General features: G+C 40.0%; 1 protein-coding gene across 1 annotated transcript in view; it reads right to left on the bottom strand.

Moving 5' to 3' along the window:
- ankhb (ANKH inorganic pyrophosphate transport regulator b) overlaps positions 1 to 13,472 on the bottom strand; it is an 86,402-nt gene that overhangs the window by 8,943 nt on the left and 63,987 nt on the right. The window contains exons 7-8 of the mRNA XM_021612594.3: positions 4,307 to 4,399; positions 2,875 to 2,970 (exon numbers count right to left, since the gene is read on the bottom strand). Coding sequence (XP_021468269.1) covers positions 2,875 to 2,970; positions 4,307 to 4,399 — 189 coding nt within the window. The remainder of the gene's footprint in view (positions 1 to 2,874; positions 2,971 to 4,306; positions 4,400 to 13,472) is intronic.

Here is a 13,472-nt window from a genome sequence, read left to right as displayed (position 1 = left end):
GGATGTGTATATTAACGTGTATATTTACGTCTATATGGGTGTGTAGTTTGATGTGTATATTACCGTGTATATTCACATCTATATGGATTTGTAGTTGTGTATATTAATGTGTATATTAACGTGTATATTTACGTCTATATGGATGTGTATATTAAAGTGTATATTTGGGTCTATATGGATGTGTCGTTTGATATGTATATTAACGTGTATATTTACATCTATATGGATGTGTATATAAACTTGTATATTAACGTGTATATTCACATCTATATGGATGTGTAGTTTGATGTGTATAGTAACATGTATATTTACGTCTATATGGATGTGTAGTTTGATGTGTATATTAACGTGTATATTTACATCTATATGGATGTGTAGTTTGATGTGTATATTAACGTGTATATTTACGTCTATATGGATGTGTAGTTTGATGTGTATATTAACATCTATATGGATGTGTAGTTTGATGTGTATATTTACGTCATTATGCATGTGTAGTTCGATGTGTATATTCAAGTCTATGGATGTGTAGTTTGATGTGTATATTAACATGTATATTTACGTCTATATGGATGTGCAGTTTGATGTGTATATTAACGTGTATATTTACGTCAATACGGATTTGTAGTTTGATGTGTAAATTTACGGCATTATGGATGTGTAGTTTGATGTGTATATTAACGTGTATATTAACGTGTATATGGATGTGTAGTTTGATGTCTATATTGTATTTGTGTGTGTTATTGTTTTATACAGAAAAAAATCTGAAAAAGACACTGCCAATTTCTAACTTACAACAATGACACCTCCATCCAGGATATACTGCTATGCAAATCAAACTCACTCTGGGGTGAAGTTTCCCCTTTGTACGGATCTACGATCAGCTACCCCTCAAAGTGGTCTCCCTACCATTGTTACTGGTAAACATGAGGGATGGGGCTGAAGAAATGTAACTACTCTCAAATTCATACACGGAGCCATGAACTAACTCAGGGTTTCCCAAAGTTGGTCCTGGCCCACCCCACAATTAAATATTACATAAGTATTCAGACCCTTTACTCAGTACTGTGTTGAAGCACCTTTGGCAGCGATTACAGCCTTGAGTGTTCTTGGGTATGACGCTGCAAGCTTGGCACATCTGTATTAAGGAAGTTTCTCCATCTCCTTTCGCTATCATACTCTAATTCCACTGATTTCAAAACTCGGCCCTCCAGAAAGTGGAGAGCAACACTTATGCAGTTCTACTAAGTGATATATGCCTAGATTCCTGAAACGAGTCACATATTGACAAAGCGAAAACAGGGTACTAGACATTTTTGTAAATGTATTAAAAACAACAATTAGAAATACCTTATTTACATAACTATTCAGACCCTTTTCTATGAAAGTCGAAATAGAGCTCAGATGCATCCTGTTACCATTGAACATCCTTGAGATGTATCTACAACTTGATTCGAGTCCACCTGTGGTAAATTCAATTGATTGGACATGATTTGGAAAGGCACACACCTGTCTATATAAGTTCCCACAGTTGACAGTGCATGTCAGAACAAAAGCCAAACCACGTGGCCAAAGGAATTGTTCGTAGAGCTCCGAGACAGGATTGTGTCAAGGCACAGATCTGGGGATGGGTACCAAAACATTCTGCAGCATTGAAGGTCCCAAAGAACAGAGTGGCCTCAATCGTTGTTAAATGGAAGAAATTTGGAACCATCAAGACTCTTCCTAGAGCTGTGGAGATGGGAGAACCTTCCAGAAGGACAGCCATCTCTGCAGCACTCTACCAATCAGGCCTTTATGGTAGTGGCCAGACAAAAGCCACTCCTCAGTAAAAGATACATGGCAGCCCTTGGAGTTTGCCAAAAGGCATCTAAAGATTCTTGGAGAAATGAATGGAGAATGTGGAGAAAAGTGCAGAGAGATCCTTAATGCACTTAGAGCCTCAGAGCACTTAGACCTCAGACTGGGGAAAAGTTTCACCTTCAGACTGAACAATGACCCTAAGCACATAGCCAAGACAACGCAAGAGTGGCTTCAGGACAAGTCTCTGAATGTCCTTGAGTGGCTCAGCCAGAGTCCGGACTTGAACCAGATCCAACATCTCTGGAGAGACTTAAAAATAGCTGTGCAGCAATGCTCCCTATCCAATCTGACAGAGCTTGAGAGGATCTGCAAAGAAGAATGGGACAAACTCCCCAAATACAGTTGTGCCAAGCTTGTAGTATCATACCCAAGAAGACTCAAGGCTGTAATCGCTGCCAAAGGTGCTTCAATAAAGTCTTGTGTAAAGTGTATGAATACTTGTGTAATTGTGATATCAGTTTCTTTTTTTTTAAATACATTGGCAAAAATGTCTAATAACCTGTTTTTGCTTTGTCATTATGGGGTATTGTGTGTAGATTAATGAGGGGGAAAAAACAATTGAATCCATTTTAGAATAAGGCTGTAACATAACAAAATGTGGGAAAAGTCAAGGGGTCTGAATACTTTACAAATGCACTGTATAGTGTGGAGCAAAACAAGCTAATTTTGGGTTACCGATGGGGTAAGACAGTTGAACAAAGCTCATGAGACATGGATAAGTTATATTCTTCAAGAATCAATGGGGATATATCATTAATTTAAAATTGCATATGGCCCATTTAACCATTAGTTGGGGAAATTTAAAAAACTGACCCAAGATCAGTGTCTAGGGGCAACTCCATCAAACACATTTCTGAAAGTTGAAAGCACAATGCAAGAAACCTACTATCTGCAATCATAGAATTATGGCCTGCATCAAGTCACTCATGGTATAACAATGTAAGCTTTTTAAAGACCTAAAAGCAATAAACACATTCTTTTCCATCCACAAAAGATCAAGGTTGAACGTACCGTAATAGAAAGTGCAACGCAGACAAATGTGAACTTTTTGATGTGAGATTTGGAGATTGTGGTATTGATGTTGGTCAGTTTGTTACTGGGGTTGTTCTGGGGGCAAAGAAGAACAAACAAACAAACAAACAAACAAACATGACAGGTGTGAATGCACTCAGTAGGCTAAGGCTGGGATTAAATCAAAGGCGCATTGTTGCAATTTCTCAACATTCACGAAGATCGGAGTCATGGTACATTGTGGATATCGGCTCATGTTTAAATGACCTTTACAAGTCAATTGCAATGTGCTTGTCGACAACAAGCATTTGATTGAATCCCGACCTAAATCTTCACATAAACCATAGAATCGATTTACAAATGACATTTAGAATCATTGTGAGACTTTGGTTTAGTAACAACAGGCTTCACAACTATAGTTAACACAGGTAATACCACATCAAAACCAACGATGACATTGTTATGAGAACAATGTCTTAACAAAATGTACTCTCCCCTAAAAATTAATTGTTAAAACATGGACTGATATTGTGCTCAATCATGGCTGAAGAGGCAACTAACTACCTTAGTATGACTCAGCACAAGTAAACCACACAGTGACTTTCCTAACAGCAGCCCTTAAACTTCCTAGAGCAGGTTGGTCTCTGCTCACCACACCTTTGTTTACCTATAAATATTATGAAATGTCAGCGGGAGCCACAGTAATTCTAGCTGTCCGCTATGAGTCCAGACACCCCCAAAATACATGGTGCAGTGGAATTATGTATATCATATTTCTGTGGTGTAATTACTGCAGTTTCAGTAATGTCACACTGGTATAAACGGAGCAATACAGAACAGTGACAGTTGAGTTAATGCGACAGCTAGGCATTGTCTGCTGACCTTTGCACAAACTAACAATAAACTCACTGAACTGAAGCAGGGATTCATTCAAAAGTGCGTTGCAAAGCTGTTAAGTACACTACCGACAATGCGTTTTTTTAAAAGCCAATTTTCTCCGACGTTTGCGGAGATCACATTCATGGCAAATTAAGCTTGCTTGGCGACAACGCACCTTTGATTGAATTCTGGTCTAAGTATCTGCACCACTGCAATCAGCCCATACTGTGCCAAACTCATTGTAAACTGCATCCCAGAGAAGCATCTCCTACATAAAAACATTAAGGTAGCACTTTATTTTACAATATTGTTTCCATTGCTATTTACCTGGTATTTACTTGAAAATATGTGGTATTGATGCACTTTTACTTTATTGAAAGAATACAACAAAGCTGGCCTTGTATTTTTACAATTTTATAGTGTAAGTAAATACCAAGGCATTTCTGTGCTACCCACATTTAGGTTAATATAATCTTTAACAGTCATTAGGTTGAGGTACCTGGCCACTCTCAATGGCCTTACTTACTAGTCAATGTAAACAACCTCGTCTTACCTTGTCGAAGGCGGGGTAGACCGTACGTAGTTCAGTCAGCCAGCCGTACGGCATGTGACCCACAGGATAGCTTGCAGTCAGTACTGCTACCGCCTGGCCAAACCACAGAAACCAAACACTTAGAGCAATAGACCAGTCCACCACGTCAGAAGTAAGAGTTCCTGTTTGTCTTTCTTGAAGTCGAGTTGAAGTGCTTCTTCTAAGATTGCTATATCATACCAATGTGGTTTCTGGGATGTTAAACACACTCTCCAGGTATTGTGAGATCTGGTAATCTGCACCACATAATTGCAAAAATGACAACCTAAAAAAAAAATACTTCACTATATTGTTACCCACTACTATAGTTAGTAAAAGGATATATAACAAATGGCAAAAGTTCCTCACATTGTTTATAGTTTGAGGCATCACAAGTCTTAACTTAGACACCTGCCCCATTCATTCAAAACACTGTATTCTCACTCTACTAACATTACATAGCAGGTGAAAAAAACTGTCGGGGGAGGTTACAGTGTTTTCCACAAGGACATAGAGTACTAGTCAAAAGTTTGGACACATCTACTCATTCAAGGGTTTTCTTTATTTTTACTATTTTCTACATTGTAGAATAGTAGTGAATACATCAAAACTATGAAATAACACATATGGAATCATGTAGTAACCAAAAAAGTGTTCAACAAATCAAAATATATTTTATATTTGAGAATCTTCAAAGTAGCTACCCTTTGCCTTGATGACAGCTTTGCACCCTCTTGGCATTCTCTCAACCAGCTTCATGAGGTAGTCACATGGAATGCATTTCAATTAACAAGTGTGCCTTGTTAAAAGTTAATTTGTGGAATTTAATGCGTTTGAGCCAATCATTTGTGTTATGACAAGGTACGGGTGATATACAGAAGATAGCCCGATTTGGTAAAAGGCCAAGTCCATATCATAGAAAAAACAGCTCAAATAAGCAAAGAGAAACAACAGTCCATCATTACTTTAAGACAAGAAGATCAGTCAATCTGGAAAATTTCAAGTACTTTGAATGTTTCTTCAAGTTCACGCACAAAAACCATCAAAGAGCGATGATGAAACTGCCACAGAAAGGAAGACCCAGAGTTAACTCTGCTGCAGTGAATAAGTTTATTAGATTTAGCAAACACATGTCAACATCAACTGTTCAGAAGAGACTGCATGAATCAGGCCTTCATGGTCAAATTGCTGCAAAGAAACCACTACTAAAAGACACCAATAAGAAGAAGAGACTTGTTTTGGCCAAGAAACATGAGCAACGGACAAAAGATCGGGGAAATAAGTCATTTTTTCTGATGAGTCCAAATGTGCAATTTTTGGTTCCAACCGCCGTGTCTTTGTGAGACGCAGATTAGGTGGGGTAGCATGGAGGGCCAGGTGTGATGGTGCTTTGCTGGTGACACTAAGTGATTTATTTAGTACTCAAGGCACACTTAAAACCAGTTGCTCCTATCTGAGACGCAGATGTCTCAACTAGGCACCTGGAAATGCAAATGCGCTACGCTAAATGCTAAATGTACTCGTTAAAACTCAAACGTTCATTAAAACACACATACAGGGTATTGAATTAAAGCTACACTCGTTGTGAATCTAGCCAACAAGTCATATTTTTAAAATGCTTTTTGGCGAAAGCATGAGAAGCTATTATCTGATAGCATGCAACACCCCAAAATGCCTGAAGGCGACGTAAACAAAATAATTAGCGTAGCCGGAGCTACACAAATAGCAGAAATAAAATATAAAACATTCATTACCTTTGACGAGCTTCTTTCTTGGCACTCCTATATGCCCCATAAACATCACTATTGGGTCTTTTTTTTGATTAAATCGGTCCATATATACCCAAAATAGCCATCTATGGAAACTGTGTAATTCAGAAAAAAACATTGTTTCAAAACGCTGCGTCATTTTTTGAAATTAAAAAAGTTGACGATAAACTTTCACAAAACACTTCGAAATAATTTTGTAATCCAACTTTAGGTATTAGTAAACGTTTATAATCTATCAAAATGATCACGGGGCGATGTGTATTCAATAGCTCCACGTCTTGAAATCATGGTTGAAAATCTTTCCTCCAAAACATCTTGTCGGAGACCGGAAGAAATGGAATCTCTTTCCTTTGTTTGACCAAGAAATAACTCTCAGGAAAATGACGACAATGGCGACATCGTGTGGAAGCTGTAGGAATTGCATCCTTGGCCCTATTTAATTTGGTGTCCTTTAAACAATACATGCAAGTGGCGCATGGATATTATTTTCAGCTTTCAGTGACCAGTTTTTCTTGCGCTTTTCGATGAAACACACGCTCTGTTATAGTCACAGCCGTGATTTAACCAGTTTTTGAAACTTCAGAGTGTTTTCTATCCACACATACTAATCATATGCATATACCATATTCCTGTCATGAGTAGAAGGACGCTGAAATGTTGCGCGATTTTTAAACAGAATGTTCGAAAAAGGAGGGGGTAGACTGAATTAACCAGCATGGTTACCACAGCATTCTGCAGCGATGCGCCATCCCATCTGGTTTGTGCTTTGTGGGACTATAATTTGTTTTCAACGGGACAATGACTCTGACGAAGGCCATGTGGCCGATACGTAAGCTTATTAAAGATCAATGATCAAGAGCAGTGTGCGGTTTCCTTTTTCCTGTTCAACTGTTACCATGCACCTGCAAAAAAGATAGAATTTTGAACAGGATAATGACCCAAAACACAACTCCAGGCTGTGTAAGGGCTATTTGACCAAGGAGAGTAATGGAGTGATGCATCAGGTGACCTGGCTTCCACAATCACCCGACCTCAACCCCATTGAGATGGTTTGGGATGAGTTGGACCGCAGAGTGAAGGAAAAGCAGCCGACAAGTGCTCTGCATATGTGGACACTCCTTCAAGACTGTTGGAAAAATATTCCTCATGAAGTTGTTTTGAGAGAATGCAAAGAGTGTGCAAAGCTGTCATCAAGGTGTCATGACTTGCCCTGTTGGGTGAGGATCATAGGTGTCAGATTCCCCCACCCTCTCTCCCCCACCAGTTTTATGACCGGTCGTAAATACCGTGTAGTAACTCTGCCTTTGGGTTTGGCAGGATTGAGGGAAAATAAACCTTTGTTAAAAGGAGATTCCTCCCGCCAGAACGGTAACATCAAAAGGTTGAATAATGAAACAATATTTCTGAAATCCAAAACAGTTGGAATGGTCCGTGGGTACTTAAAGAACAATCCTGTCGAATTCTTTACTATAGGACTCGTGACAAAATTCACATTAGTCAAGAAAACGTAAGGATGGGAGTCCCCACATTGAAATGGCTACCACTCTATAGACCAAGCAGGAGGACGGTGTTGAACCGGACATCAAATGGTTAGACTCCACCAGACCAGCTACGTACAGCGCCAGCTGTACACATTGAAATGGTTAAGAAAACTACAAGACTACACATTCACAGTCTGCAGCTGTATATGTAAAATAGTCTAGGAAACTCGACCGAAGACGAGAGGAGAATATTTCCCTATCGAACAACCATTGGTACGTCTGACGTATCCATTAAAACAGAGCTACACTACGAAATACTTTAATCTCTGGTGGGCAAACCAGAGTCTTTCTGTCAAATTACTCCCCAGACGGATCAAGTGTTTTCAAGAGAGACAGCAAAGACATACACACGTAAATATGTACATTGCAATTCTTTCAAATGAGCGGCTGTTCATGTGCAAAGTATTTCATAGTTCTCAGCTGTATGTATGTATTGGGCCCATTCTGTCTTTCCCCCTCTTTATCTGTCCCCACCCCTTTCCATTGTCTACCACGCCATCATATCGGGTTAAGTCCACTAGACACTTTTCATTGCATTACGTAGTAATCAATATGTAAACTATTCTGTGTTTATGTAATTCTGTGTGATTATTTAGTTAGTAAAAAATTATGAAGACAATTTGTATATATCGCTGAGGTTTTGTGCAGATAAAGGATTTTGCAACATTCAGAATGAGACTGATAGAAGGTAAATAAGAATTAATGAATTGACTGTGACTGATGTAAGAGATATTTATATCTTTAGAGTTTAGTCGGGAGATAGTAACTCGTTAAATAACTTTTTTCATTGTGCCCCAAATTACAACTTAATTAATTGCTACATGAGTAATTTAATCGCGTAATAACTTAACGTGGTATGTAATTATTTGATGAAATAACAGTCAAACACACGACATAATGATGTCCCCGTGCGAGGAATATAAGATAGAATGAGGCCTTCATGTTGCACTCAGCCTATATGACATTGAAAAGCAGATTAAATGATACACCCAGATTATGTTATACACAATGGGAGTTGTAGACAGGAATTGTTGACGTGTGTGTTGCCATTTGAACAATACATAGAGGTTTCCTCCGTGTTGCTTCTCTGACATAGTCAGTGAAGGGTTAGTGATAAAATGTCTAGTGCCAGTACACAATCCAGCTAATTATATAAATTTGATAAATAGAGCGTTGGGCCAAACGTGCTATTTCCGTCACTCACGCCTCAGGAACGAGTAGACTCGGTCAATATTCATTTCTTGAGACATAATGGGCTGGCAATCAGAGAAATTTGATTAGACCAACGGTGTATTTCTTTGTTTACCGTGCGTTCCAGTAAAACAAATATCGCCGAAAGGGTTTGAACGTAAGACGTTATTAGTAAAACCGTTCCCTTGTTTAAGGAGATCCTATGTTGTGCTTGAAAGTGTACAAAGTAGGATTAGCTTGCATGAGATGCTAAAGCTAACAAAGAGAGAGCAGCCATTTTTTTTCTCTATGTTCACACGGCAACACCGTGTGCCTTAGGAAACAGAAGATCTGCCTCCTTTATATTTCAGCTTTCTGCAATCAGTGACCCCTAAGGATGAAGAATAGGCAGTATTATTAAAAAAAAATATATATATATATTTCTGTGACTACCAACGTTGTATCATGTTTGTAACAAGTGGTTACTTGTATATTATCCAACCAATTCCAACCTGATTGAAAATCGTATTCTCAATATAGGTAAAATTGCAAAACTTACCTTTTTTCAAATGGATCTTTTGAATAATATACAAATGGATTGGTTTCTACAAATGAGACAATTTAAACTTTTCCACATTAACCTGTTGAGTAGTATTTTGATTTTTTGGATGAAAAACGTACCAATTTGAAACTGCCTATTTCTCAGGCCCAGAAACTAGAATATGCATATAATTGTTAGATTAGGATAGAAAACAATCTAAAGTTTCCAAAACGGTCAAAATAACGTCTGAATATAACAGAACGGATATTGCAGGCGAAAACCTGAGGAAAATCAAACCAGGAAGTGGCTTCTATTTTGAAAGCTCCATGTTCCATAGCCTGCCTTCGCTCCATTTAAAGGGATATCAACCAGATTCCTTTTCCTATCGCTTCCTCAAGGTGTCAGTCTTTAGACATAGTTTCAGGCTTTTATTTTGAAAAATGAGCGAGAAAGATAACATTGCGTCAGTGGATAGCTGGGTGTTCGCATGAGTTTTGCTTGCGCAACAGAGTGGGGCAGCCATTGTCTCTCCCTCTCCTATTGAAAAAGCGATTGTCCCGGTTGATATATTATCCAAATACGGATACTATTTGGAATTTTCGTCTGCGATGTCGTGACGGCTCGAGCCGTTTTGGATATAAAAATAATCTTTTTGGAACAAAAGGAACATTTATTGTGTAAATTGGGAGTCTCGTGAGTGAGAATATCCGAAGATCAAAGGTAAGCGATTAATTTGATTGCTTTTCTGATTTGTGACCAAGCTACTTTGATGCTAGGTGTTCATAATGTTTTGTCTAGTGATCGATAAACTCACAAACGCTTGGATTGCTTTCGCTGTAAAGCATATTTTCAAAATGCTGACACGACAGGTGGATTAACAACAGGCTAAACTGTGTTTTGCTATATTGCACTTGTGATTTCATGAAAATTAAATATGTTTAGCAATTTTATCTGAATTTGGCACACTGCAATTCAGCGGGTGTTGATGACAATGATCCCGCTAACGGGATGGGGTGCGTCAAGAAGTTTTAACCTAGTTACAGCATTGCTTTCAGGTTAATTAAAGTTTAATTACCAAATAATCTATACAGGTATGATTTAGCGTTAACATTGATTCAGCAAATAAATGTGCTTTTGCAAATTCATTCGCATCTAACTCCCACATTACTGACCCAGTATTGATGGTCATTAAATAGACTCAAATCATTTTTGCAGCTCCACATTTTTTTATAATGTGCAAGCTATCAGAAGGGGTGGTTCCCAGTCCCCTGCTAATTAGTGAACCATCACCCATTAAATTATTGATCACTGACCTCAGCAGCGATACAAATACTAATAATGCCATTAGCGGAAAAACATGAAAAATCTACCATCGGGCGCAGGCATTCTCTCCACTTTAGCCCTTATGTATCGCCATCAGAGATTGGCATCGGTCCAGTACCGCAGTGCTCAGCAGAAGCACGTGCTAGAAATGGCTGATATGAAGGGACAGTTGGAGCGAACCGAATGACAAAAGCAGGAAATGTAAACATTTTGCTTGCCAAGGAACTGCGTTTGAAAACTGAACAATTAAAAGTAATTGCAAAAACATTTGACGATGAACGAGCACAAACTCTTCAACAAAATTGTTTCCTACAGAAACAACTATATTTAGCCATAACTACATACTATATCTATGTGCGCTGAGAGTCGGGAAACAAGTTCGGGGAGTGAGTGTTTTAATAAATAAACAGGTGTGCTCCATAACGAGCAGCCTGCTGACCTAGAGGCCGGAGAGCACACGTAGCACACGTAACAGCACACGTAACAGTACCTCCTCCCCGACGTGCGGCTACAGCTGCAGGACGCCGACCACAGGGACGATCCCGGGGATCAGGAGCGGACGTGCTGAGGCGTGAGAGCCTGATGAGCCAACTGAGACCTCCCCGGTTGCCTCGATCGAGGCACAGGAACCTGTTCACCCAGCTGAGGAATGGGAGCCTATCAAGCCAGCTGTGGCATGGGAGCCTATCAAACCCACTGAGGCATGGCAGCCTGTCCGGCCAGCTGAGGTATGGAAACCCATCGAGCCAGCTGAGGCAGGGGAACCTGTCGAACCTGCCGGCTGAGGCCTCCCAAGTAGCTCTGGTTTTGACACTCGGACCCGACCTCACCTCCAAAACAATCAACAACAAAAAAACACTCCCTAATGCTTCCCTTTGGTGAGGCGTCATTCTATAACAATGTGCGCTAAGAGTCGGCAAGCAAGTTCAGGGAGGGAGTGCTTTAATAAATAACCGGAACATAATACAAAACAAGAACCACAAACAATGCACAGACATGAAACAGAAACAATGACGCTTGGGGAAGGACCCAAAGGGAGTGACATATATAGGGAAGGTAATCAGGGAAGGGATGGAATCTAGGTGAGTCTGACGACACGCAGGTGCGCGTAACGATGGTGACAGGTGTGCGCCATAACGAGCAGCCTGGTGACCTAGAGGCCGGAGAGGGAACACACGTGACAAATACGATGCAGTCCACTCAAAACTAGATAAGTATGTCGAGTTATCTACAAACAGGAGCGTGCAATTTGATAACATGCAGGCAGTTTTGATGAACGTTACTCAAAGCAATAATGTTCTAGTCCAAATACTGCAAACCAAAGACAATCAGTTAATGAACACAATTACTATGTTGGATGACAAATCGGCAAAACTCATTGAAGTCGCTGACCAAATGAATGATGAGAACTCAGGTGACGAAGATGGAAATATTGATTTCTAAGCAAGTGGAGGAAATCTCATCACTGAATCTCTCGCTCAGTACTCAAGACCTCTACTTGCAAAACATGACAGATAAGTATGATGCTGAACAGAGCAAGTGCGACACTCACGTGTCTAAAATCAGTACTCTAAGCGACCATGTGTCCCTCTGTCTTCTCCTCTTGGCCATTCGGCACTGAGTAATAAGGCACCTCTTTGCCAACAAAGCTTGGCTTCTCCTCTTGGCCTTTCGGCCCCAACTTTCCCACAGGATGAAGCCAACCCTCTCTGCCTGCTAGGCACAGGACCGCCTTGACAAACTCGTCAAAAACTTCCCCACCTTTGACCCTGTTCCAGGTCAGTCAAACGACACTGAGATGTTCCTAGCTGACATAGAGGACGCCTTGGATGGCTACCCGAATGCTACGGGTTCTGACAGGCTTTAACTGTTGACGCAAACGTCACATGACGAGGTTGTCGACAACAGCAACAAGTGCAAAACGACTATGCTAAACTTGCCACAGCTGGGTCGAGACTACGTGCAACACTATACGAGGCTGCCAGAGCAGAAAACAAATCTAGTTGTAAGCTTCCCCATGAGAACAGAGGGGAGCGGACAGGCCACTCAATGGGGATAACCTTAGTACACATCTAAGATATCACTGAGGTGTACCACACTGGCTGTAAAAGAAGTCCACTGGACTTTTCACCTCCCAAAACAAATGGTAAATGTGTAGTATCAACTACAATGCAACTAGTAAATTGCTCTAATCATGTGTTCCGGTAGGATAACATTTTGGAATGAATTGGTAGGATAACTGGTCCCCTTGGGTACCACTACTAATGCTAGCAACAGTCAGACCAGTCATAAGCAGTAAGAAGGTTAGAGACCTAACAATTCGAATTGCCATTGATAACAGCGACAGAGGAGGTAGTAGTCACTCAAATTGCAACACGTGGAAGGGAGTCTCCAAAATACTCTTCTGATGGTTAACACACACATGCCACTAATAAATAGAACCCTCCAATCTGTAGGAAAGTTATTAGAAGTCATGAACCATGATCTCACCGCGTACGACTGGTTCAGTGCCTATAGAGTACTTCCATTGCTAACATTGAACCTATTTGGTTAACTTTAGTACTAGCAATCAGTTTGTATTGCTAGTACTCTATGGATTGGGATTATGTTGGTTCATTGTTTAGCCAGCTAGCTACATGTCTAAACAAAATACCCCAAGTTAAAGCTTACTGTTAGCTAGCTAGCTGACATTAGATGGCTGGCTCGCTAGCTAACATTACGTTTATGATCTGTGTATAGTAATGTTCTCAGAATGCCATTTCGCATTGCTAGTTATAGCCTAATGTTAGCTAGCTAACTGGCTA

This window comes from Oncorhynchus mykiss, chromosome 8, assembly GCF_057628025.1.
Source record: "Oncorhynchus mykiss isolate SJ-2025 chromosome 8, ASM5762802v1, whole genome shotgun sequence".
NCBI lineage: Eukaryota > Metazoa > Chordata > Actinopteri > Salmoniformes > Salmonidae > Oncorhynchus > Oncorhynchus mykiss.
Note: the sequence above shows the minus strand (reverse complement) of the source record. Positions and strands in the feature narration are given on the sequence as shown.